Raw genomic sequence first — 20291 nt, 5'->3', positions numbered from 1 at the left:
AGTGTGTTCTGGGTGGTTGCTATGGTGTTGCTAGGCGGTTGCTAGGGCATTCTGGGTGGTTGCTAGGGTATTCTGGGTGGTTGCTAGGCGGTTGCTAGGATATTTTGGGTGGTTGCTAGGGTGTTTTGGGTGGTTGCTAGGGTATTCTGGGTGGTTGCTAGGATATTTTGGGTGGTTGCTAGGGTGTTTTGGGTGGTTGCTAGGGTGTTCTGGGTGGTTGCTAGGCGGTTGCTAGGGTGTTTTGGGTGGTTGCTAGGGTGTTTTGGGTGGTTGCTAGGGTGTTCTGGGTGGTTGCTAGGCGGTTGCTAGGGTGTTTTGGGTGGTTACTAGGATGTTTTGTGTGGTTGCTATGGTGTTGCTAGGATATTTTGGGTGGTTGCTAGGGTCTTTTGGGTGGTTGCTAGGCGGTTGCTAGGGTGTTTTGGGTGGTTACTAGGATGTTTTGTGTGGTTGCTATGGTGTTGCTAGGGTATTTTGGGTGGTTGCTAGGGTCTTTTGGGTGGTTGCTAGGCGGTTGCTAGGGTGTTTTGGGTGGTTGCTAGGGTGTTTTGGGTGGTTGCTATGGTCTTTTGGGTGGTTGCTAGGCGGTTGCTAGGGTGTTTTGGGTGGTTGCTAGGGTCTTTTGGGTGGTTGCTAGGCGGTTGCTAGGGTGTTTTGGGTGGTTACTAGGGTCTTTTGGGTGGTTGCTAGGCGGTTGCTAGGGTGTTTTGGGTGGTTGCTAGGGTGTTTTGGGTGGTTGCTATGGTCTTTTGGGTGGTTGCTAGGCGGTTGCTAGGGTGTTTTGGGTGGTTGCTAGGGTCTTTTGGGTGGTTGCTAGGATATTTTGGGTGGTTGCTAGGGTCTTTTGGGTGGTTGCTAGGGTGTTCTGGGTGGTTGCTAGGGTGTTCTGGGTGGTTGCTATGGTATTCAGAGCGGTAGATAGATAGATACACACACACACACACACACACACACACACACACTCAGAGTTTATGAGTTTAGATTTTATAAGTGTATAAATTTATGAGTTTATAAGTGTACAAGTTTTTGAGTTTAGAGTTTATAAGTTTAAATGAGTTTAGAGTTCAGAGTTTATTAATTTATGAGTTTAAGAGTTCATAAGTCTATGAATTCATGAGTTTATTAGTTAATTAGTTATTCAATTTAAGTTAATTAGTTTATAAGTGTATGAAATTAGAGTTTATTAGTTTAAATGAGTTTCATTGGCTAATATATATAGAATGGCAGTTTGATTTAGTTTTCAAGGGATTTAGATTTGAATTTTTGTCGGTTGGTGAGTTTGAATTTTTTTAGAATGCCCAATGTTAAGTCAATGGGAGTTTTTCCGAGTTTTGATCGTCATTTGTAGGAAAACCGTAAGTCCGATCAGTCTGAAAAGATATAGCATAAAACTTCAGATCAGTTTGAGTGTCTGAGCCGAGTTTGGAGTATGTAGAGTTAAAGCTCTAGGGCGAGTTTGAGTCAATAGTTTTTCACAGAAGAATAATAATAATATTAATAATAAGTTTAAATAGGATTTCAATATGTTGGCTCTCTCAAGCCAACTTAATAATAATAAGTTTAAATAGGATTTCAATATGTTGGCTTTCTCAAGCCAACTTAACTAGATGCGAAAGTTCGTCGAGACAAACTTTAAGTTGGCTTGAGAAAGTTTGGAGCAGAACGTTTTTTGCTAGGCGGTTGCTAGGATGTTGCTATGGTGTTGCTATGGTGTTGCTAGGGTATTTTGGGAGGTTGCTAGGGTGTTCTGGGTGGTTGCTAGGTGGTTGCTAGGGTGTCCTGGGTGGTTGCTAGGATCTTTTGAGTGGTTGCTAGGTGGTTGCAAGGGTCTTTTGGGTGGTTGCTAGGCGGTTGCTAGGGTGTTCTGGGTGGTTGCTAGGGTCTTTTGGGTGGTTGCTAGGCGGTTGCTAGGGTGTTTTGGGTGGTTGCTAGGCGGTTGCTAGGGTCTTTTGGGTGGTTGATAGGGTATTCTGGGTGGTTGCTAGGCGATTGCTAGGGTCTTTTGGGTGGTTGCTAGGGTATTCTGGGTGGTTGCTAGGGTCTTTTGGGTGGTTGCTAGGGTCTTTTGGGTGGTTGCTAGGCGGTTGCTAGGGTGTTCTGGGTGGTTGCTAGGGTGTTTTGGGTGGTTGCTAGGGTATTCTGGGTGGTTGCTAGGCGGTTGCTAGGGTCTTTTGGGTGGTTGCTAGGCGGTTGCTAGGGTGTTCTGGGTGGTTGCTAGGGTGTTTTGGGTGGTTGCTAGGGTATTCTGGGTGGTTGCTAGGCGGTTGCTAGGGTCTTTTGGGTGGTTGCTAGGTGGTTGCTAGGGTGTTCTGGGTGGTTGCTAGGGTGTTTTGGGTGATTGCTAGGGTATTCTGGGTGGTTGCTAGGCGGTTGCTTGGGTCTTTTGGGTGGTTGCTAGGGTGTTTTGGGTGGTTGCTAGGGTATTCTGGGTGGTTGCTAGGGTCTTTTGGGTGGTTGCTAGGCGGTTGCTAGGGTGTTTTGGGTGGTTGCTAGGGTATTCTGGGTGGTTGCTAGGGTCTTTTGGGTGGTTGCTAGGTGGTTGCTAGGGTGTTTTGGGTGGTTGCTAGGGTCTTTTGGGTGGTTGCTAGGCGGTTGCTAGGGTCTTTTGGGTGGTTGCTAGGGTGTTTTGGGTGGTTGCTAGGGTATTCTGGGTGGTTGCTAGGCGGTTGCTAGGGTATTTTGGGTGGTTGCTAGGCGGTTGCTATGGTGTTCTGGGTGGTTGCTAGGGTGTTTTGGGTGGTTGCTAGGGTATTCTGGGTGGTTGCTAGGCGGTTGCTAGGGTGTTTTGGGTGGTTGCTAGGGTGTTTTGGGTGGTTGCTAGGGTGTTTTGGGTGGTTGCTAGGGTATTCTGGGTGGTTGCTAGGCGGTTGCTAGGGTCTTTTGGGTGGTTGCTAGGGTCTTTTGGGTGGTTGCTAGGGTGTTCTGGGCGGTTGCTAGGGTGTTATGGGTGGTTACTAGGATGTTTTGTGTGGTTGCTATGGTGTTGCTAGGGTATTTTGGGTGGTTGCTAGGGTGTTTTGGGTGGTTGCTAGGGTGTTCTGGGTGGTTGTTAGGCGGTTGCTAGGGTGTTATGGGTGGTTACTAGGATGTTTTGTGTGGTTGCTATGGTGTTGCTAGGGTATTTTGGGTGGTTGCTAGGGTCTTTTGGGTGGTTGCTAGGGTGTTTTGGGTGGTTGCTAGGTGGTTGCTAGGGTGTTCTGGGTGGTTGCTAGGATATTTTGGGTGGTTGCTAGGGTCTTTTGGGTGGTTGCTAGGGTGTTCTGGGTGGTTGCTAGGTGGTTGCTAGGGTGTTCTGGGTGGTTGCTATGGTATTCAGAGCGGTAGATAGATAGATACACACACACACACACACACACACACACACACACACACACACACTCAAACAGACTACCTCGCTCACACACTCACTCAGACACTCAGACACACACACACACACACACACACACACACACTCAGAGTTTATGAGTTTAGAGTTTATAAGTGTATAAATTGATGAGTTTATAAGTGTACAAGTTTTTGAGTTTAGAGTTTATAAGTTTAAATGAGTTTAGAGTTCAGAGTTTATTAATTTATGAGTTTAAGAGTTCATAAGTCTATGAATTCATGAGTTTATTAGTTAATTAGTTATTAAATTTAAGTTAATTAGTTTATAAGTGTATGAGATTAGAGTTTATTAGTTTAAATGAGTTTCATTGGCTAATATATATAGAATGGCAGTTTGATTTAGTTTTCAAGGGATTTAGATTTGAATTTTTGTCGGTTGGTGAGTTTGAATTTTTTTAGAATGCCCAATGTTAAGTCAATGGGAGTTTTTCCGAGTTTTGATCGTCATTTGTAGGAAAACCGTAAGTCCGATCAGTCTGAAAAGATAAAGCAACTAACTTCAGATCAGTTTGAGTGTCTGAGCCGAGTTTGGAGTATGTAGAGTTAAAGCTCTAGGGCGAGTTTGAGTCAACAGTTATTCACAGAAGAATAATAATAATAACTAGATGCGAAAGTTCGTCGAGACAAACTTTAAGTTGGCTTGAGAAAGTTTGGACCAGAATGTTTTTTGCTAGGCGGTTGCTAGGATGTTATGGGTGGTTGCTATGGTCTTGCTAGGATATTTTGGGAGGTTGCTAGGGTGTTCTGGGTGGTTGCTAGGGTATTTTGGGTGGTTGCTAGGGTATTTTGGGTGGTTGCTAGGGTGTTTTGGGTGGTTGCTAGGGTATTCTGGGTGGTTGCTAGGCGGTTGCTAGGATATTTTGGGTGGTTGCTAGGGTCTTTTGGGTGGTTGCTAGGCGGTTGCTAGGGTGTTCTGGGTGGTTGCTAGGGTGTTTTGGGTGGTTGCTAGGGTGTTTTGGGTGGTTTCTAGGGTATTTTGGGTGGTTGTTAGGGTGTTTTGGGTGGTTGCTAGGGTGTTCTGGGTGGTTGCTGGGCGGTTGCTAGGGTGTTTTGGGTGGTTGCTAAGGTCTTTTGGGTGGTTGCTAGGGTCTTTTGGGTGGTTGCTAGGTGGTTGCTAGGGTGTTTTGGGTGGTTGCTAGGGTCTTTTGGGTGGTTGCTAGGCAGTTGCTAGGGTCTTTTTGGTGGTTGCTAGGGTGTTTTGGGTGGTTGCTAGGGTATTCTGGGTGGTTGCTAGGCGGTTGCTAGGGTCTTTTTGGTGGTTGCTAGGGTGTTTTGGGTGGTTGCTAGGCGGTTGCTAGGGTGTTCTGGGTGGTTGCTAGGGTGTTTTGGGTGGTTGCTAGGGTATTCTGGGTGGTTGCTAGGCGGTTGCTATGGTGTTCTGGGTGGTTGCTAGTGTGTTTTGGGTGGTTGCTAGGGTATTCTGGGTGGTTGCTAGGCGGTTGCTAGGGTCTTTTGGGTGGTTGCTAGGGTCTTTTGGGTGGTTGCTAGGCGGTTGCTAGGGTGTTCTGGGTGGTTGCTAGGGTGTTTTGGGTGGTTGCTAGGGTATTCTGGGTGGTTGCTAGGCGGTTGCTAGGGTCTTTTGGGTGGTTGCTAGGGTATTTTGGGTGGTTGCTAGGCTATTTTGGGTGGTTGCTAGGGTCTTTTGGGTGGTTGCTAGGCGGTTGCTAGGGTATTTTGGGTGGTTGCTAGGGTCTTTTGGGTGGTTGCTAGGCGGTTGCTAGGGTGTTTTGGGTGGTTGCTAGGGTATTATGGGTGGTTGCTAGGCGGTTGCTAGGATATTTTGGGTGGTTGCTAGGGTCTTTTGGGTGGTTGCTGGGGTGTTCTGGGTGGTTGCTAGGTGGTTGCTAGGGTGTTCTGGGTGGTTGCTATGGTATTCAGAGCGGTAGATAGATAGATACACACACACACACACACACACACACTCAGAGTTTATGAGTTTAGAGTTTATAAGTGTATAAATTGATGAGTTTATAAGTGTACAAGTTTTTGAGTTTAGAGTTTATAAGTTTAAATGAGTTTAGAGTTCAGAGTTTATTAATTTATGAGTTTAAGAGTTCATAAGTCTATGAATTCATGAGTTTATTAGTTAATTAGTTATTAAATTTAAGTTAATTAGTTTATAAGTGTATGAGATTAGAGTTTTTTAGTTTAAATGAGTTTCATTGGCTAATATATATAGAATGGCAGTTTGGTTTAGTTTTCAAGGGATTTAGATTTGAATTTTTGTCGGTTGGTGAGTTTGAATTTTTTTAGAATGCCCAATGTTAAGTCAATGGGAGTTTTTCCGAGTTTTGATCGTCATTTGTAGGAAAACCGTAAGTCCGATCAGTCTGAAAAGATAAAGCAACTAACTTCAGATCAGTTTGAGTGTCTGAGCCGAGTTTGGAGTATGTAGAGTTAAAGCTCTAGGGCGAGTTTGAGTCAACAGTTATTCACAGAAGAATAATAATAATAATAATATTAATAATAAGTTTAAATAGGATTTCAATATGTTGGCTTTCTCAAGCCAACTTAACTAGATGCGAAAGTTCGTCGAGACAAACTTTAAGTTGGCTTGAGAAAGTTTGGAGCAGAACGTTTTTTGCTAGGCGGTTGCTAGGATTTTATGGGTGGTTGCTATGGTGTTCCTAGGGTATTTTGGGAGGTTGCTAGGGTGTTCTGGGTGGTTGCTAGGTGGTTGCTAGGGTGTCCTGGGTGGTTGCTAGGGTCTTTTGGGTGGTTGCTAGGTGGTTGCTAGGGTCTTTTAGGTGGTTGCTAGGCGGTTGCTAGGGTGTTATGGGTGGTTGCTAGGGTTTTTTGGGTGGTTGCTAGGGTATTCTGGGTGGTTGCTAGGCGGTTGCTAGGATATTTTGGGTGGTTGCTAGGGTCTTTTGGGTGGTTGCTAGGGTGTTCTGGGTGGTTGCTAGGTGGGTGCTAGGGTGTCCTGGGTGGTTGCTAGGGTCTTTTGGGTGGTTGCTAGGCGGTTGCTAGGGTGTTCTGGGTGGTTGCTAGGGTGTTTTGGGTGGTTGCTAGGGTCTTTTGGGTGGTTGCTAGGTGGTTGCTAGGGTCTTTTGGGTGGTTGCTAGGCGGTTGCTAGGGTGTTCTGGGTGGTTGCTAGGGTGTTTTGGGTGGTTGCTAGGGTATTCTGGGTGGTTGCTAGGATATTTTGGGTGGTTGCTAGGGTCTTTTGGGTGGTTGTAAGGCGGTTGCTAGGGTGTTCTGGGTGGTTGCTAGGGTCTTTTGGGTGGTTGCTAGGCGGTTGCTAGGGTGTTTTGGGTGGTTGCTAGGCGGTTGCTAGGGTCTTTTGGGTGGTTGCTAAGGTGTTTTGGGTGGTTGCTAGGATATTCTGGGTGGTTGCTAGGCGGTTGCTAGGGTCTTTTGGGTGGTTGCTAGGCGGTTGCTATGGTGTTCTGGGTGGTTGCTAGGGTGTTTTGGGTGGTTGCTAGGGTATTCTGGGTGGTTGCTAGGCGGTTGCTAGGGTGTTTTGGGTGGTTGCTAGGGTGTTTTGGGTGGTTGCTAGTGTATTCTGGGTGGTTGCTAGGCGGTTGCTAGGGTCTTTTGGGTGGTTGCTAGGGTCTTTTGGGTGGTTGCTAGGGTGTTCTGGGTGGTTGCTAGGCGGTTGCTAGGGTGTTCTGGGTGGTTGCTAGGGTGTTTTGGGTGGTTGCTAGGGTATTCTGGGTGGTTGCTAGGCGGTTGCTAGGGTCTTTTGGGTGGTTGCTAGGCGGTTGCTATGGTGTTCTGGGTGGTTGCTAGGGTGTTTTGGGTGGTTGCTAGGGTATTCTGGGTGGTTGCTAGGCGGTTGCTAGGGTGTTTTGGGTGGTTGCTAGGGTATTCTGGGTGGTTGCTAGGCGGTTGCTAGGGTGTTCTGGGTGGTTGCTAGGGTGTTTTGGGTGGTTGCTAGGGTATTCTGGGTGGTTGCTAGGCGGTTGCTAGGGTGTTTTGGGTGGTTGCTAGGGTGTTTTGGGTGGTTGCTAGGGTATTCTGGGTGGTTGCTAGGCGGTTGCTAGGGTCTTTTGGGTGGTTGCTAGGGTGTTCTGGGTGGTTGCTAGGCGGTTGCTAGGGTGTTATGGGTGGTTACTAGGATGTTTTGTGTGGTTGCTATGGTGTTGCTAGGGTCTTTTGGGTGGTTGCTAGGGTGTTCTGGGTGGTTGCTAGGGTGTTCTGGGTGGTTGCTATGGTATTCAGAGCGGTAGATAGATAGATACACACACACACACACACACACACACACACACACACTCAAACAGACTACCTCGCTCACACACTCACTCAGACACTCAGACACACACACACACACACACACACACACACTCAGAGTTTATGAGTTTAGAGTTTATAAGTGTATAAATTGATGAGTTTATAAGTGTACAAGTTTTTGAGTTTAGAGTTTATAAGTTTAAATGAGTTTAGAGTTCAGAGTTTATTAATTTATGAGTTTAAGAGTTCATAAGTTTATGAATTCATGAGTTTATTAGTTAATTAGTTATTAAATTTAAGTTAATTAGTTTATAAGTGTATGAGATTAGAGTTTTTTAGTTTAAATGAGTTTCATTGGCTAATATATATAGAATGGCAGTTTGAATTAGTTTTCAAGGGATTTAGATTTAAATTTTTGTCGGTTGGTGAGTTTGAATTTTTTTAGAATGCCCAATGTTAAGTCAATGGGAGTTTTTCCGAGTTTTGATCGTCATTTGTAGGAAAACCGTAAGTCCGATCAGTCTGAAAATATATAGCATATAGCTGCAGATCAGTTTGAGTGTCTGAGCCAAGTTTGGAGTATGTAGAGTTAAAGCTCTAGGGCGAGTTTGAGTCAACAGTTTTAGTAAGAATAATAATAATACTAACTAGATGCGAAAGTTCGTCGAGACAAACTTTAAGTTGGCTTGAGAAAGTTTGGAGCAGAACGTTTTTTGCTAGGCGGTTGCTAGGATGTTGCTATGGTGTTGCTAGGCTAGGGTATTTTGGGAGGTTGCTAGGGTGTTCTGGGTGGTTGCTAGGGTATTTTGGGTGGTTGCTAGGGTATTCTGGGTGGTTGCTAGGCGGTTGCTAGGGTGTTTTGGGTGGTTGCTAGGTGGTTGCTAGGGTTTTTTGGGTGGTTGCTAGGGTGTTCTGGGTGGTTGCTAGGCGGTTGCTAGGTTGTTTTGGGTGGTTACTAGGATGTTTTGTGTGGTTGCTAGGGTATTCTGGGTGGTTGCTAGGCGGTTGCTAGGGTCTTTTGGGTGGTTGCTAGGGTCTTATGGGTGGTTGCTAGGCGGTTGCTAGGGTGTTCTGGGTCGTTGCTAGGGTGTTTTGGGTGGTTGCTAGGGTATTCTGGGTGGTTGCTAGGCGGTTGCTAGGGTCTTTTGGGTGGTTGCTAGGCGGTTGCTAGGGTGTTCTGGGTGGTTGCTAGGGTGTTTTGGGTGGTTGCTAGGGTATTCTGGGTGGTTGCTAGGCGGTTGCTAGGGTCTTTTGGGTGGTTGCTAGGGTCTTTTGGGTGGTTGCTAGGGTGTTCTGGGTTGTTGCTAGGCGGTTGCTAGGGTGTTATGGGTGGTTACTAGGATGTTTTGTGTGGTTGCTATGGTGTTGCTAGGGTATTTTGGGTGGTTGCTAGGGTGTTTTGGGTGGTTGCTAGGGTGTTTTGGGTGGTTGCTAGGCGGTTGCTAGGGTGTTATGGGTGGTTACTAGGATGTTTTGTGTGGTTGCTATGGTGTTGCTAGGGTATTTTGGGTGGTTGCTAGGGTCTTTTGGGTGGTTGCTAGGGTGTTTTGGGTGGTTGCTAGGTGGTTGCTAGGGTGTTCTGGGTGGTTGCTAGGATATTTTGGGTGGTTGCTAGGGTCTTTTGGGTGGTTGCTAGGGTGTTCTGGGTGGTTGCTAGGTGGTTGCTAGGGTGTTCTGGGTGGTTGCTATGGTATTCAGAGCGGTAGATAGATAGATACACACACACACACACACACACACACACACACACACACACACACACACACTCAGAGTTTATGAGTTTAGAGTTTATAAGTGTATAAATTGATGAGTTTATAAGTGTACAAGTTTTTGAGTTTAGAGTTTATAAGTTTAAATGAGTTTAGAGTTCAGAGTTTATTAATTTATGAGTTTAAGAGTTCATAAGTATATGAATTCATGAGTTTATTAGTTAATTAGTTATTAAATTTAAGTTAATTAGTTTATAAGTGTATGAGATTAGAGTTTATTAGTTTAAATGAGTTTCATTGGCTAATATATATAGAATGGCAGTTTGATTTAGTTTTCAAGGGATTTAGATTTGAATTTTTGTCGGTTGGTGAGTTTGAATTTTTTTAGAATGCCCAATGTTAAGTCAATGGGAGTTTTTCCGAGTTTTGATCGTCATTTGTAGGAAAACCGTAAGTCCGATCAGTCTGAAAAGATATAGCATATAGCTGCAGATCAGTTTGAGTGTCTGAGCCGAGTTTGAAGTATGTAGAGTTAAAGCTCTAGGGCGAGTTTGAGTCAACAGTTTTAGTAAGAAGAATAATAATAATAACTAGATGCGAAAGTTCGTCGAGACAAACTTTAAGTTGGCTTGAGAAAGTTTGGAGCAGAACGTTTTTTGCTAGGCGGTTGCTAGGATGTTGCTATGGTGTTGCTAGGGTATTTTGGGCGGTTGCTAGGGTGTTCTGGGTGGTTGCTAGGTAGTTGCTAGGGTGTCCTGGGTGGTTGCTAGGGTATTTTGGGTGGTTGCTAGGTGGTTGCTAGGGTATTCTGGGTGGTTGCTAGGCTGTTTTGGGTGGTTGCTAGGGTCTTTTGGGTGGTTGCTAGGCGGTTGCTAGGGTGTTTTGGGTGGTTGCTAGGGTCTTTTGGGTGGTTGCTAGGTGGTTGCTAGGGTGTTCTGGGTGGTTGCTAGGGTGTTTTGGGTGGTTGCTAGGGCATTCTGGGTGGTTGCTATGCGGTTGCTAGGATATTTAGGGTGGTTGCTAGGGTCTTTTGGGTGGTTGCTAGGCGGTTGCTAGGGTATTTTGGGTGGTTGCTAGGCGGTTGCTAGGGTGTTCTGGGTGGTTGCTAGGGGATTTTTGGCTGGTTGCTAGGGTCTTTTGGGTGGTTGTTAGGCGGTTGCTAGGGTGTTCTGGGTGGTTGCTAGGGTGTTTTGGGTGGTTGCTAGGGTATTCTGGGTGGTTGCTAGGATATTTTGGGTGGTTGCTAGGGTCTTTTGGGTGGTTGCTAGGGTCTTTTGGGTGGTTGCTAGGCGGTTGCTAGGGTGTTCTGGGTGGTTGCTAGGGTCTTTTGGGTGGTTGCTAGGCGGTTGCTAGGGTGTTTTGGGTGGTTGCTAGGGTCTTTTGGGTGGTTGCTAGGCGGTTGCTAGGGTCTTTTGGGTGGTTGCTAGGGTGTTTTGGGTGGTTGCTAGGGTATTCTGGGTGGTTGCTAGGCGGTTGCTAGGGTCTTTTGGGTGGTTGCTAGGCGGTTGCTATGGTGTTCTGGGTGGTTGCTAGGGTGTTTTGGGTGGTTGCTAGGGTATTCTGGGTGGTTGCTAGGCGGTTGCTAGGGTGTTTTGGGTGGTTGCTAGGGTGTTTTGGGTGGTTGCTAGGGTATTCTGGGTGGTTGCTAGGCGGTTGCTAGGGTCTTTTGGGTGGTTGCTAGGGTCTTTTGGGTGGTTGCTAGGGTGTTCTGGGTGGTTGCTAGGCGGTTGCTAGGGTGTTATGGGTGGTTACTAGGATGTTTTGTGTGGTTGCTATGGTGTTGCTAGGGTATTTTGGGTGGTTGCTAGGGTGTTTTGGGTGGTTGCTAGGGTGTTCTGGGTGGTTGCTAGGCGGTTGCTAGGGTGTTTTGGGTGGTTGCTAGGGTCTTTTGGGTGGTTGCTAGGGTCTTTTGGGTGGTTGCTAGGGTGTTCTGGGTGGTTGCTAGGTGGTTGCTAGGGTGTTCTGGGTGGTTGCTATGGTATTCAGAGCGGTAGATAGATAGATACACACACACACACACACACTCAGAGTTTAGAGTTTATAAGTGTATAAATTGATAAGTTTATAAGTGTACAAGTTTTTGAGTTTAGAGTTTATAAGTTTAAATGAGTTTAGAGTTCAGAGTTTATTAATTTATGAGTTTAAGAGTTCATAAGTCTATGAATTCATGAGTTTATTAGTTAATTAGTTATTAAATTTAAGTTAATTAGTTTATAAGTGTATGAGATTAGAGTTTATTAGTTTAAATGAGTTTCATTGGCTAATATATATAGAATGGCAGTTTGATTTAGTTTTCAAGGGATTTAGATTTGAATTTTTGTCGGTTGGTGAGTTTGAATTTTTTTAGAATGCCCAATGTTAAGTCAATGGGAGTTTTTCCGAGTTTTGATCGTCATTTGTAGGAAAACCGTAAGTCCGATCAGTCTGAAAAGATATAGCATAAAACTTCAGATCAGTTTGAGTGTCTGAGCCGAGTTTGGAGTATGTAGAGTTAAAGCTCTAGGGCGAGTTTGAGTCAACAGTTATTTACAGAAGAATAATAATAAGTTTAAATAGGATTTCAATATGTTGGCTTTCTCAAGCCAACTTAATAATAAGTTTAAATAGGATTTCAATATGTTGGCTTTCTCAAGCCAACTTAATAATAATAATAAGTTTAAATAGGATTTCAATATGTTGGCTTTCTCAAGCCAACTTAATAATATTAATAATAAGTTTAAATAGGATTTCAATATGTTGGCTCTCTCAAGCCAACTTAACTAGATGCGAAAGTTCGTCGAGACAAACTTTAAGTTGGCTTGAGAAAGTTTGGACCAGAACGTTTTTTGCTAGGCGGTTGCTAGGATGTTATGGGTGGTTGCTATGGTGTTTTGGGTGGTTGCTAGGGTATTCTGGGTGGTTGCTAGGCGGTTGCTAGGGTCTTTTGGGTGGTTGCTAGGGTCTTTTGGGTGGTTATTAGGCGGTTGCTAGGGTGTTCTGGGTGGTTGCTAGGGTGTTTTGGGTGGTTGTTAGGTGGTTGCTAGGGTGTTTTGGGTGGTTGCTAGGGTCTTTTGGGTGGTTGCTAGGCGGTTGCTAGGGTCTTTTTGGTGGTTGCTAGGGTGTTTTGGGTGGTTGCTAGGGTATTCTGGGTGGTTGCTAGGCGGTTGCTAGGGTCTTTTTGGTGGTTGCTAGGGTGTTTTGGGTGGTTGCTAGGCGGTTGCTAGGGTGTTCTGGGTGGTTGCTAGGGTGTTTTGGGTGGTTGCTAGGGTATTCTGGGTGGTTGCTAGGCGGTTGCTATGGTGTTCTGGGTGGTTGCTAGGGTGTTTTGGGTGGTTGCTAGGGTATTCTGGGCGGTTGCTAGGCGGTTGCTAGGGTCTTTTGGGTGGTTGCTAGGGTCTTTTGGGTGGTTGCTAGGCGGTTGCTAGGGTGTTCTGGGTGGTTGCTAGGGTGTTTTGGGTGGTTGCTAGGGTATTCTGGGTGGTTGCTAGGCGGTTGCTAGGGTCTTTTGGGTGGTTGCTAGGGTCTTTTGGGTGGTTGCTAGGGTGTTCTGGGTGGTTGCTAGGCGGTTGCTAGGGTGTTATGGGTGGTTACTAGGATGTTTTGTGTGGTTGCTATGGTGTTGCTAGGGTATTTTGGGTGGTTGCTAGGGTGTTTTGGGTGGTTGCTAGGGTGTTCTGGGTGGTTGCTAGGTGGTTGCTAGGGTGTTATGGGTGGTTACTAGGATGTTTTGTGTGGTTGCTATGGTGTTGCTAGGGTATTTTGGGTGGTTGCTAGGGTATTTTGGGTGGTTGCTAGGCGGTTGCTAGGGTGTTTTGGGTGGTTGCTAGGGTGTTCTGGGTGGTTGCTAGGATATTTTGGGTGGTTGCTAGGGTCTTTTGGGTGGTTGCTAGGGTGTTCTGGGTGGTTGCTAGGTGGTTGCTAGGGTGTTCTGGGTGGTTGCTATGGTATTCAGAGCGGTAGATAGATACACACACACACACACACACACACACTCAGAGTTTATGAGTTTAGAGTTTATAAGTGTATAAATTGATGAGTTTATAAGTGTACAAGTTTTTGAGTTTAGAGTTTATAAGTTTAAATGAGTTTAGAGTTCAGAGTTTATTAATTTATGAGTTTAAGAGTTCATAAGTCTATGAATTCATGAGTTTATTAGTTAATTAGTTATTAAATTTAAGTTAATTAGTTTATACGTGTATGAGATTAGAGTTTATTAGTTTAAATGAGTTTCATTGGCTAATATTGAGCGTCAGCGTCAGTTCTGGCAGGCCAGGTAGTCAAGACGCTGCTAATGCATTGCTTCAACACTGTCCCGCCAGCTGATCTGCTCCAGCTGATCTGCTTCAGCTGAGTTGCATTAGCTGGGTAACTCCCCTCGCTGCTCAATGGCCAAGCTCAAACAAGGCGCCCTATTTAAAGCACATTCAGTTTGCTCATACATGCTTGCTGCTCGCTACTGCTGATTTGTACGTACGCTGGTAAAATCACTCATGTTGTTAAACGTTAAAGTACTGATTCTACTCACCCTATTGTCTATGACTTCCGCCGCTGTCGAGGAAGAATGGCAAGACTCTTCTGAGGAAACCCGGCCATCACCACTCCAATCGGACCAGGGGCAGGATGCCTGCCCGGAAGATAACGCTACCGTTCGTAGGAGTTCTCGGCGGTTGGCGAATAAATCCTCGTCCCAACCATGCATCGGCGATTGGCCCGTGGCAAAAATACTGGAAACCCTATTTACAAATGACATTCAGCCTCCGCGTGGCGCCTCTCACGAGGACCTATTTGTTCTCCTCTGCGATTCTCTAATTATTTCAGTTGTTGAATCTCCGCTGGTACCTCCTCCCCAGTCCTCCGGAAAAAAGCACACCTCGAAGCGCAAAAATCCCGAGATGGCCAGCAAAGCCCCAGCACAAAAACGGGCCAGCTGCTCTGTTCGTCCGGGTCCAAGTGCTTTTTCATCAGATGATCCAGTGCTTATGGCACTTTCTGATATTCAATCTTCTCTCCTCAACATGTCCGCTAGGATATCAACACTGGAAGACGGCTCCCTTTCCAGACCTTCCTCGACCCCCGTCTCTGCTCAATCGACATCCACCCCGGCTTCAAGCACCGCTGCTGTCTCCGATCCGCGCCAGCCTCAAGTTGATGACGTCACCACGGAATTTGTACCTAAAAGGACCCTAGCAACCGCCGTACCTCTTTCCACTGGTTCGCCTTTTTTCCCACCAGCGGCTGCCATCTCTCATCAGCTGAGAGGACAGATATTGGCAGGTAATGACATTAACCTCGTTAAACTCTTGCTGGGTTCTGAGCTGTGTGAACGGCGTATAGTAGACTGTGGTGACGTACAGGTCGAGCTAAAAGATGGGGACCCTAGACTTTCAAAAATTCTAACTTTTCCCGAGTTCTGTACCGCATTTGGAGTTTATAGGGATGTTATTTGTGAGGTCCAACCAGCGCGCAGAGCCGAACTAGATACCTATCTGGCCATAATTTCTGATCTAGCTCTCTCTTACGGTGGGGTTCTGTTCTACGAGTATCACAAGTCTTTTTCTGCAAAGGCAGCTATGTTCATTCAACGCTTTAATCAGAGACTAGACTGGTCCGTGGTCGATCTCGCGCTCATAAGTAGACACTTCACAGGTCACCAAATTCTGTCCTGCTCCGTTTGCGGCTCTCTCTCGCATTCTACTAATTTATGCTCTAAATCTAAGCCTATTTCTTCCATGTCTCATCCCGGCCCAAGCCATAAATCTGGCCCCCAGGTGAATAACTTTGGTACTCCTATTTGCTTTAATTTCAATGAGAATATTTGTAGGATGCATAATTGTAAATATTTTCATGTTTGTAGCTACTGTGGGAACGCCCACCCAAAGTCTGTGTGCCCGAGGAGAACCCGCTTCATAAAAATGGAGCGAAAGAAATAAAACCATCAACTCCCATTAACGTCCCCAAGCTGGGACAGGCGTTGAGAAAGCATCCTGACCGCTGTTTTGTGGATTATTTACTGACTGGTCTTGTTCAGGGTTTTTTTGCTGGCCTGCTGCATTTTCCTGCTGTATCTTTTCATTGCCATAACCTATTGTCCGCGTCTCAGGAGCCGGAAACTGTGGATACCTTGCTCGAGAAAGAGGTTAAGAAAGGATTCATGATAGGCCCATTTGATAATTCTCCTTTCCCGATTTTTAGGGTAAGTCCTATAGGGGTAGCCACTCGAAAATATTCGGGTAAAAAACGTTTAATTATCGACCTTTCTGCTCCCCACAATGGTTTGGCTGACAGCATCAATAGCCTTATTCCTTTAGCCCCATTTTCTTTGTTTTACAACACTGTCGATGATGCCATCAATTTCATAAAAAAGGCAGGACGTGGAGCTTGGCTTGCAAAGGCAGATATTTCCGATGCTTTTAAAGTTATGCCATTGCATCCCTCACAGTGGCATTTGTTCGGCGTTCAGTGGAGGGAAAAATTGTATTTTGCGGTTAGACTCACTTTTGGCTGTCGTAGCAGTCCAAAAATATTCGATACCTTGTCTGAGGCTTTGTGCTGGATTCTTCTTAATAACGAGAAATTATCCTTCGTCCTTCATCTTTTAGATGATTTTCTCCTGGTAGATTTTCCTTCCAAAAAATCAGACTTTTCTATCTCGACTCTCAAACGCACTTTTTCTGAATTAGGCGTTCCTCTCTCGGAGGAAAAGACCGTGGGTCCAGTCAAAGTCATCGAATTCTTAGGCATTTCTCTCGATTCAAATCGCATGCAAGCTTCACTCCCCCTCGAGAAATTAGCTCGAATAAGACAAGTTATGAAAGTCGCAAAAAATTCAAAATCTTTTTCAAAAAGGGACTTGCTCTCTCTTTTGGGTCACCTTAATTTCGCGATGAGAGTAATTCCTCAAGGCAGATCTTTTATTTCCAGGCTTCTTGACCTTTCCAAATCTGCAAAAGCTCTCAGTGATATAGTTACTTTAGACGCAGGATGTAGATCTGAGCTAAGATTTTGGTCTCTGCTTCTAGATAAATGGAATGGCATTTCCTTTTTTCTTAATGATTTCATGGAATCATCTTTAGCTCTTAATCTGTATACTGATGCTGCACCTTCCATAGGGTTCGGGGGAATTTTCAAAAACGAATGGTTTGCGTCCGCTTGGCCAGAAGAATTGCGTTCCTTACCTGCCGGTGATTCCTCGACAGCCCTATTAGAATTGTATCCGATCGTCGTTGCATGCATTCTGTGGGGTAAACACTGGGCTAGGAAACAAATTATGTTTTTCTGCGATAACGAAACGGCGGTTAATATAATTAATAAGAGGCGTTCATCCGTCCCGTTTATCAACAGGTTCATGAGACGTCTTACATGGCTGTCAGTTATGGGGAACTATCATTTTCGTGCAGAACATATTCCCGGTTTGAATAACCAAGAGGCCGATTCTTTGTCTCGCTTCAATTTTCAGAAATTTCATCTCCTGTGTCCAGCTGCAGCACAATCAAGCCTGGAATGCCCGCCTTTCAGCCAAACCATTCTAGATTGAATAGCCCTCTTCGATCCTATATGCATTCTGCTGCGCAGTACATGCGGGGGGGTTTGGCTAGTTCTACATTAAAATCGTATGACTCTGCATGGTCTTATTTCATCAGTTTTTGTGCTTCTTTATCTGTAGCTGCTCTGCCTGTCAATATATCATATATTAGTGCGTTTATAGTCCACTGCTTCGAGGATCGAAAACTGCAGCCTTCTTCAATCAAAAGTACCTGCGCTGGCATTCAATTCCATATGCGCTGCCTGGATCCATCTGCTTCCAGTATTTTGGAAAATCCTTCCATTCGCCTTTTGCTGAACGGGATCAAGAGACAATCTCCTCAAGGCAATGATAAACGTCTTCCTTTTACTCTACCTTTGGTTAAACAAATCGTATCAAAATTACGGGATGGGTGTTTTGGGCAGTACACCGATCAGTTGTTAGAAACAGTCATTCTCACAGCCTTTTTTGGTTTTCTAAGGGGTGGTGAAATTTCTTCACGCACTTGTTCATTTGACCCAAATCTCAATCTAACAATTTCTGATGTCTCAATTCATGATCACCATTTCACATTACTTTTAAAACATTCCAAAACTGATAAAAATTCTAAAGGCGTAATTGTGTACATCTCTGAGTCTAACACGGTGTTTTGTCCTCTGATTTCCATGTTGTCCTATTTGAGGTACCGCCCCAGTGCTGATCCGCAGGAGCCGCTGTTCGTCACGCAGGCAGGGAAAACAATGTCCAGAACCTGGTTTTCTTGTCACCTACGCCTCCTTTGCCAATTCTGTGGACTGCCCCCGGACCGCTATACTGCTCATTCTCTGCGCATCGGCGCAGCAACAACAGCGGCAGCATCTGCTCCGGTTTTAACCCTTAAAGCTATGGGGCGGTGGTCTTCTGCTGCTTACGAACGTTACCTCCGTCCCGACGTTCGGGCTATTCTTGACGCCCAGAAAGCCATGAGCTCAAGTCTCTGATTTGTTTCACTAATAAACGCATTGATCATTACTTTGCTCGCGCTCTGCTCAGTATAACTCCCCTGGATGCGCTACCAGCTGTTTAATTCCTTCATCTAGCTCGTTTCTCAGAAGGTGGCTTAGTCATCTCTTCATAGCGCTTACACTGTAGACCGTCAAAACAGTTCAAAGACAGATAATTCTAGGTAACAGCATGTTTTTAGCTATTGCGGTGTTGAATAGTCATTTCAGTAATTAATCATTTTTACTATAGCCTAATATAAATCGCTAAATTAGGGCGGCTCAGACGACACCGTTCGAGACACTCAATTTCTGTTTTTGGGGGGATAGCTCATCTAGTCAAATAACGTAATTATAACATATTGCAAATTATCCGTGTATATTCGTAAGATTACTAAGCATATAAATTGTTAAAATAAATCATCCTCTGTATCTCAGAGGACTGCCAGGTGTGGTTTTGTTTGGGGGGATATTTTAGCTCTCACAGTCCTAAACTGTGAGCGTTCCCTATGCTGCTGCTGTCCTCTGACTCTCTGCTATTTCATGGTGCTCATGAAAGGTCAGAGGACTCCCTGAACAGAGCCATACCGCCAAATTCAATTCAGGAACATCAACCTGTTTGCAATCTATTCAATAAAAATTCTTAAATTATTTTTATTGTCTGTGTGTTCTTGACTTAATGGACCTGACAGAAATTGAGCGTCAGCGTCAGTTCTGGCAGGCCAGGTAGTCAAGACGCTGCTAATGCATTGCTTCAACACTGTCCCGCCAGCTGATCTGCTCCAGCTGATCTGCTTCAGCTGAGTTGCATTAGCTGGGTAACTCCCCTCGCTGCTCAATGGCCAAGCTCAAACAAGGCGCCCTATTTAAAGCACATTCAGTTTGCTCATACATGCTTGCTGCTCGCTACTGCTGCCCGCCACCTCCCCAGCTCCTCCTTATGCATAACGTGGCATTTTGCTTTGTCATGTTGCCTGCTCTGTTCACGGGGGGATATTTTAGCTCTCACAGTCCTAAACTGTGAGCGTTCCCTATGCTGCTGCTGTCCTCTGACTCTCTGCTATTTCATGGTGCTCATGAAAGGTCAGAGGACTCCCTGAACAGAGCCATACCGCCAAATTCAATTCAGGAACATCAACCTGTTTGCAATCTATTCAATAAAAATTCTTAAATTATTTTTATTGTCTGTGTGTTCTTGACTTAATGGACCTCACAGAAATATATAGAATGGCAGTTTGAATTAGTTTTCAAGGGATTTAGATTTAAATTTTTGTCGGTTGGTGAGTTTGAATTTTTTTAGAATGCCCAATGTTAAGTCAATGGGAGTTTTTCCGAGTTTTGATCGTCATTTGTAGGAAAACCGTAAGTCCGATCAGTCTGAAAAGATATAGCATATAGCTGCAGATCAGTTTGAGTGTCTGAGCCGAGTTTGAAGTATGTAGAGTTAAAGCTCTAGGGCGAGTTTGAGTCAACAGTTTTAGTAAGAAGAATAATAATAATAACTAGATGCGAAAGTTCGTCGAGACAAACTTTAAGTTGGCTTGAGAAAGTTTGGACCAGAAAGTTTTTTGCTAGGCGGTTGCTAGGATGTTGCTATGGTGTTGCTAGGGTATTTTGGGAGGTTGCTAGGGTGTTCTGGGTGGTTGCTAGGGTGTCCTGGGTGGTTGCTAGGGTCTTTTGGGTGGTTGCTAGGGTATTTTGGGTGGTTGCTAGGCGGTTGCTAGGGTGTTCTGGGTGGTTGCTAGGGTGTTTTGGGTGGTTGTTAGGGTATTCTGGGTGGTTGCTAGGCGGTTGCTAGGATAATTTGGGTGGTTGCTAGGGTCTTTTGGGTGGTTGCTAGGCGGTTGCTAGGGTTTTCTGGGTGGTTGCTAGGGTGTTTTGGGTGGTTGCTAGGCTATTTTGGGTGGTTGCTAGGGTCTTTTGGGTGGTTGCTAGGCGGTTGCTAGGGTATTTTGGGTGGTTGCTATGGTATTCTGGGTGGTTGCTAGGCGGTTGCTAGGGTATTTTGGGTGGTTGCTAGGGTATTCTGGGTGGTTGCTAGGCTATTTTGGGTGGTTGCTAGGGTCTTTTGGGTGGTTGCTAGGCGGTTGCTAGGGTATTTTGGGTGGTTGCTATGGTATTCTGGGTGGTTGCTAGGGTCTTTTGGGTGGTTGCTAGGCGGTTGCTAGGGTGTTTTGGGTGGTTGCTAGGGTGTTTTGGGTGGTTGCTAGGGTATTCTGGGTGGTTGCTAGGCGGTTGCTAGGATATTTTGGGTGGTTGCTAGGGTGTTTTGGGTGGTTGCTAGGGTGTTCTGGGTGGTTGCTAGGCGGTTGCTAGGGTGTTATGGGTGGTTACTAGGATGTTTTGTGTGGTTGCTATGGTGTTGCTAGGGTATTTTGGGTGGTTGCTAGGGTCTTTTGGGTGGTTGCTAGGCGGTTGCTAGGGTGTTTTGGGTGGTTACTATGATGTTTTGTGTGGTTGCTATGGTGTTGCTAGGGTATTTTGGGTGGTTGCTAGGGTATTTTGGGTGGTTGCTAGGTGGTTGCTAGGGTGTTTTGGGTG

General features: G+C 45.4%; 1 protein-coding gene across 2 annotated transcripts; it reads left to right on the top strand.

Moving 5' to 3' along the window:
• Nucleotides 1–13493: 13493 nt before the first annotated feature.
• Nucleotides 13494–18962, top strand: LOC309494226 (uncharacterized protein). Of its 2 annotated transcripts, none has more exons than XR_014204260.1 (2): nucleotides 13494–14522; nucleotides 16705–18962. XR_014204260.1 is itself a non-coding variant. In XM_082163487.1 (2 exons), exons 1-2 carry the CDS (start codon nucleotides 13739–13741, stop codon nucleotides 17641–17643), a joined length of 975 nt encoding a protein of 324 aa, XP_082019613.1. In that variant the 5' UTR covers nucleotides 13494–13738; the 3' UTR covers nucleotides 17644–18962. The 2 variants fall into 2 exon arrangements, 1 of the variants encoding a protein (XP_082019613.1); XM_082163487.1 differs by having other exon boundaries at nucleotides 17453–18962.
• The last annotated feature ends 1329 nt before the right edge of the window (nucleotides 18963–20291 follow it).

Source organism: Leuciscus leuciscus, assembly GCF_965113295.1.
Source record: "Leuciscus leuciscus genome assembly, chromosome: 3".
NCBI lineage: Eukaryota > Metazoa > Chordata > Actinopteri > Cypriniformes > Leuciscidae > Leuciscus > Leuciscus leuciscus.
This window is presented reverse-complemented; position numbering and strand designations above follow the sequence as displayed.

Excerpts from the sequence above, each read along its gene's own strand:
- LOC309494226 (XM_082163487.1), top strand. The coding sequence starts at position 13,739 with ATGTTGTTAAACGTTAAAGTACTGATTCTACTCACCCTATTGTCTATG. Across the intron at positions 14,523-17,452 it reads GAGAGGACAGATATTGGCAG|GTACCGCCCCAGTGCTGATC; the intron begins GTAATGACATTA and ends GTCCTATTTGAG.